Below are 6,000 nucleotides of genomic sequence, written 5' to 3'. Positions count from 1 at the left end.
ATTAGCAGCAACTCTCTAGGTACTGTATTACCAATAAGTGTGAGTTAATGACACATTTCATCTGTTTTCCACATAGAAGGTGAAGGCCAGTACTAAGACCAACTGAATCTTCTGCCACAAGACTAAGAATAGAATATCACTGACACTGTACATGAAGTCACGATTCACTCAAGGTGTTTCAGAAAAGCCGGCTGTCAGGGCGCCTGGTGGCTTAATGGGATGAGTGTCCTCCTCAGGCTTAGGTCATGATCTCACAGTTGGAGTGGGGTTGGAGCCCCGCGTCAGGCTTTGCTCTGGTAACTCAGAGCCTTCTTTGGGTTCTCTGTCTCCCTCTCTCTGCCTTTCCCTCCCTCCTTCTCTCAAAAATAAATAAACGAAGGAAGGAAGGAAGGGAGGGAGGGAGGAAGGAAGGGAGGGAGGGAGGGAAGGAGGAAGGAAGGAAGGGAGGGAGGGAGGGAGGAAGGCAGGCAGGCAGGCAGGCAGGCCCGCCATCTTGTTTAACTGTCTCAAGTGTTTTCTTTATTCCACTAATGGTGAGCCCACTGGTTTCCTTCATAACCCCCTCTAACCTTCCAGAAGGTGTTTCCTTAAATCGAAGGTAAATGCCTAGGCCAGTTGTTCTCCAATATTTTGGCCTCAGGACCCCTTTATCCTCTTAAAAATTACTGAAGTGGGGCTCCTGGGGGCTCAGTCAGTTGATTGCCCAACTCTTGATTTCGGCTCAGATCTCCATCCCAGGGTTTGGGATCAAGCCCTGCATCTCTCTCTGAGCGTTGAGCCTGCTTAAGATTCTCTCTCCCTCTGCCCCTCTCCCCTCTCTCTTTAAAATAAAAAAAAAATATTGAGGACTCTGAAGAGCTTTTGTTCATGTGAGTCTTATCTGTCGGTATTTGACATATTAGAAATTAAAACTGAGAAGGGAGAAGAGTCGGGAGACAGAGCTCTGACTGGATAGTTTCTGGTCTTAGACCTCCTTAGCCATTCCTTGCCCTTTGGCTTTATTTGAGACAAGAAACTTCCCTTCCGGGAGAACTTGTTCTGCTTGGGTTTCTGCCAGTAGCAAAGAAAGAGACCTTAACAATACATCCACAAAACAATTAAAGAATAGTCTAAAACAGTAAATAAAGGATTACAATGATGACTGAATGCACCCCCCAGCCCCCCCTTCGTCATCCATGCAGAAGGTAACTATCACCTTAAACATTTCTGCACTGCCTATGGATTTCACAGTGCTTTCATATTAAGTATTTCATTTAATTTTCTCTACAACCCTGTGAAATGCTTGTTTTATACCCATTTTACAGATTTGAAAACGGGGTCGCAGCGATTGCACAGTTAAGCCGCTGAGCCAAGACAAAATCCGAATCTCATTCTCGATTCCCAACGTCATAGTTTGGGCCTCACATAATGCTTTTCATTTTATGGGACACAGACCTGTAGCACAAGTCTTAATATTTTCAATTCCCACTTTTTTTTTTTTTTTTTTTAATCCATCCTCTTGTGGGAGGGGAGCGGTCTGCATAGCAGATCCTCTAAAATACCTATCGTATTGGGCTCTGGTCTGTGGGGTGTGAAGAGAACACAGCTGGGGTTCAAGTTAGAACGGCAGTCATTCTTTTCGAGATCTGTAACTGAGGAGCTGCGGGAGGGGGGTTGGGGTGGTGATGGGCAGGAATTGCAGGACAAGCCAGGTAATGCACTCTGCAGATAATCCACAGGCTGCGCCGCAGAAGCGGGAAGCAAAGAAAGCATCTCTGCTCCGGGTCCGGACGGGAGAAATACGGCAGTCGTGGGACTCCGATTCCGAGGTCCGGATTTGAAAGGCGCCCACACACAAAGAAAACGGTGAACTTGAGTTCCAGAGGCACGACGCGCAGAGTTCGAAGGGAGGCCTTCCTTCCCGGCAGGGGTGGAAACGTCTAATCCACCCGGTTACCGAGCCCAGAGTAGATCCTCTTTTATCCCTTGGGGCTGCTCGGACAGCCCGCGCGGGGCACGCCCGAGACTCCCCAAAGGAACTACAAATCCCATCAAGCCCTGGGACGCAGGCGGTGATGACGAATCTCCCGCGGATTGGCCGCACGGGGCGGGGCGCGCAGGCCTTCTCCAAGGGAAGGGGCGGGTCTCGGGGCGGGGCGAGCGGTGGTGGCTCGGCGGACACGCCCCCTCGCCCGCGGCCCCCTCCCCGCCTCTCTCCGCCGCTTCTCTAGCTCCCCGGTCAGAGGGCCGGAGCGAGAAGATGGCGAAGACGTACGATTATCTGTTCAAGCTTCTGCTGATCGGAGACTCGGGGGTGGGCAAGACTTGCCTCCTATTCCGCTTCTCCGAGGACGCCTTCAACACCACCTTCATCTCCACCATCGGTGAGGGAGGGGCCGCGGCCGGAGACGGCTAGTGAGATGTGGGGGGCGAATGCAAGGCGGCCGGGGAGAGGGCTGGAGGAGGGCTTGGGAGCCCCAGGAAGGGGACCCCGGGGACAGCCGGGCGGCGAGGGCAGTGGAAGAGGATGAAGGAGTGAGGGAGAGGGGCGGGCGGGTACGTGAGGCTGGGATGGGGGGAGGTGAAGAGGGAACTTGGGGGCAAAGGAAGGGGGAACCAGAGAACAAGGACTAGGGGTATTGGGGGGAAATGAGAGGGTTGGGGAGTGACAGGGAAGGGTCTTAGCAGGACAAAGTGGTGGTGGTGGGGACTAACGAGATCTCATGGAGAAAGAGAAGGGGATAGTGGGTGTGAAATGGATTAAAAGACAGGAAAGAGGAAGGAAATGTGAAGGGGGAAATGAAGCTTTGGGAGGAATAGGAGCGACGTGAAGTAAAAGAAGGGAGGGCACAGGGGACAAGAGAGGTGAGAACCCGACAGTCGGAAGGGAATTCAGGGGAATGAGGGATCAGGAGGTGCGGGACTGGGGGCACTTGGCCACAGGAGGTCTGGACCTCTCCTCAGGGGAGGGGCAGAACAGAATTGCAGGATGGGGAGAAGAGTTCAGGGGAGCGGAGGACCGAGTGAGCATAGGTGGTGGAGAAAGTAAAGGAGAGCTGGGTGTGAGACAGGATGCAAAAGGGGAAGCGGAATCTACAGTAAGGGCTGTACAGAGCAGAGGGAGAAAATGGGAAAGGGAGGGGAAATGGAAAGTGCGGGGCACACACTTTCTGCAGTAACCGAAAACAGTGGTTACCATGTTCTCCCTCTTCTTCCTTTGAATCAAGTGCGAGAGAAAGAGCAAAAAGTGACTAATGGTAGAGTAATGCCTACAGAATATTAAATTGTTGTGTGAGTGTTAACGGGTGTTAAGAGAACTGGTGACTCTTGGGAATGGTGTGGTCAGGAAAATAGGGTTCGCTCCTTTACTCCCATCTCCTGAGAAGCACCACGTCTCAACTTTTTAAATGCTTGGGCTTGGGTGTTTAGTAACGTCTCGGCAGAGGAATTGATCTTATATTCTGCCTGCCTCCCTATGCATTTTGCTTTGGTTCTAATTGTTACTTGCTGAATGAATCACAACATGCAGTGTATCCCCCAATAACTTTTGATTGATTCAGTTTTTCCTGATCTTGGCTGGGAGCTGTCCTTTCTACTTGTGTACTGGCAAGACTGTGTTCAGGTAAAGAGATCTCTTAACTTAAGCTGAAGAGCAACTCAAAGCTGGTGGTTTTTTTTCTTTTTTTTAATTTATTTATTATATTGAGGGAGAGAGTGTGCTCAGGAGGGGCAGAGAGAGAGGGAAAGAGAATCTTAAGCAGGCTCTGCACTGTCAGTGTGTACCCACCAACCGTGAGATCATGACCCGAGCCAAAATCAAGAGTCAGACACGTAACCGACTGAGCCACCCAGGCGCCCCAAAGCTGGCTTTAAGCTACCTATACAAGTGACCTTAACATCATTTCCTTTGTTAAATAGCTGCAGTTAATTAAGCACCTTAAGAATCTTAGCTTTTGGTTGTCTGGGTGATGTTTATGGTTTCTAATAGTAGCTCACTTAAGCACCTTTCACATGGTTCTTACAGCATATCTCAACACAAACTTCTGGGGTTCTTATGGGGCTAGAGCTATGGTAATAATTGTATGTGAATATTGTATGTTTTAAGGATAATTTACCATTAAAAAAGGAATGTTTGACTATGGAGTGCTCTTAAAAGTAAGAACTAGGAAAGTCTATGGTTTGTTTGTTTGTTTGTTCTGGCCTCTTTCATATGGATTGAGTGCTCTGACCCGCCGCCCCCCCCCCGTGTTATGATGTCTGGGCTTAGGGAAGTTTGAGTTGCAAGTTCTTGGCAGTCATTCTTGAGTGGGACTTTTTCTTTTCTGAGGAAGCAGATTTTAAATGTCATGTCTCAAGTATATTCCCAAGAGTTTTGGTGGGAGCTGTCACAGCAACCAGAGGACAGTAGTTTTTGATCCTGGTACTAATTTCAAAACCCCAAATAAACCTTTTTTATTGTTGAATTCATAGTGCAGTCCAGATGGTAAAGGACAATTTCTAACAAGTAGAGTGGGTAGCCTTTTGTCCATTCTCTGTGTGACCCTCCCAGAAGCATTCTCTGTGTCGAAAGTGAACAAATCTTGCCGATGCTGTTTCTGCTAAGCATCTTGGATGACTTTTGCTCATTATTAATGGCTTTATTAACCCCTTCCCCCTTTTTTTTTGCCCTGTATTTCATTCCACATTTCCTGTAAGGGTATCTGCTTCCTTTTGTGATAGTAGCTTTTAAAATTTACTTTTCATGTTGACGGCTTAGACTCTTGTGTGGATTTTTTTTACCGCAATTGGTTCGGTGAAGGGTTGCAGCCATGAAGGCAGGAAAACCAGTGTCCTGAAACTGTAGAACAGAAGGGAGACATTAAATGGGGTGAGTCTCATATGTGACCTTGGTCTTTATATTTTCTGTGGGGTGGATGTGGTTACAAGAGGCTCTGAGCCGTGTCTTCAGTTGACGTGGGGGAGGGGAAATCCATGCCTCTTACTTAGCCCCAGAGCCTGACAGGAAGTGGTATCACACTGCCTTCAAACTGCAGAAAAATTTAATATACCTGAAGCCTAATGCTTTGCACTTGAAATTAAGCTGGGAAAAGAAGGTGAATGTTAACACCATTCTAGTGAAAAAAGTTCCAGACATTCTTCACTAACCACAAACGTCAGCTTGGAGCGTCCACGTCTCTGGCAGCCATATCCAGTCCCCTCCGCCCCCCAACCTCCTCCCCCATCCTCTGGTGAACTGAAGTTGTTGAGGTAAGAGTTGGTGGTCTCTCTCCTTCGAGTCATAATTATTTTTTGAGGTACCCAGCTGTGTAAGTTCCTGGGCTCCTCTGACTGGGTTTTGACAGGTTCTGCCACAGCCTCGCTGACAAAATGTGATAAGGTCACCCTCACAGGAAAGAGCCATTTCTTAACGCCTGAGGTGTGTGTGGTAGCTTTGTATGTGTGCTTGTTTTTCCCCGTGAGGATACACGTTAAGTCTTAATTTTGCTTTGTCAAAGTTGAAGTCATTTTTTTAAAAAGGCATCTGCCATCCTTTGATCTGTGTGACAGTGGTTTGGCCATCATGACAGGAAGGAGACAGTCGTTTTGATTACAGATCCAGTTGTCTCGCAAGAACTTTGTTCTTCCTTCTCTACAGTCCCACTACCTTCTCTGATTTCGCGGCTCCCCTCGTTTCCTTTCTGCTCTTGGGGGTGGTGGAGGGTACATATATTTCACCTGACCTATTGGGAACCTTTTCAGTGTATCAGTCAGATAATATTTGTTGACTAGTGAGTAGGGATGTTTTATCCATTTGAAATATAGGCCCAGTGCCTAGGACCAACCAGCCTTTCAGTTCAGATGTTTGAGGACTGAAAAAAGTTTTTCGATTAGCTCCCCCAGACATGTTACGTAATCATAATTAATGTTTAATTAAATGTCTGTAAAATGTGACATTAAGACAATTAGGAAACAGTAATACAGTCGGTTATGCATTCTGATTCCTGTGGGAGTGGGTACAGTTTAATATCCATATGAGGCCAT

The 6,000-nt window shown here is 47.8% G+C and overlaps 1 protein-coding gene across 1 annotated transcript in view; it reads left to right on the top strand.

Moving 5' to 3' along the window:
* The first annotated feature begins 2,131 nt into the window (after positions 1–2,131).
* The window catches only part of RAB8B (RAB8B, member RAS oncogene family), a 56,234-nt gene continuing 52,365 nt past the window's right edge, over positions 2,132–6,000 (top strand). Inside the window, exon 1 of the mRNA XM_039219369.1 lies at positions 2,132–2,363. Coding sequence (XP_039075300.1) covers positions 2,240–2,363 — 124 coding nt within the window. The 5' untranslated portion in view covers positions 2,132–2,239. The remainder of the gene's footprint in view (positions 2,364–6,000) is intronic.

The sequence above is a fragment of the Hyaena hyaena genome, unplaced genomic scaffold (genome assembly GCF_003009895.1).
Source record: "Hyaena hyaena isolate Hyena2069 unplaced genomic scaffold, ASM300989v1 scaffold_15, whole genome shotgun sequence".
In the NCBI taxonomy this organism is placed as follows: domain Eukaryota; kingdom Metazoa; phylum Chordata; class Mammalia; order Carnivora; family Hyaenidae; genus Hyaena; species Hyaena hyaena.
Note: the sequence above shows the minus strand (reverse complement) of the source record. Positions and strands in the feature narration are given on the sequence as shown.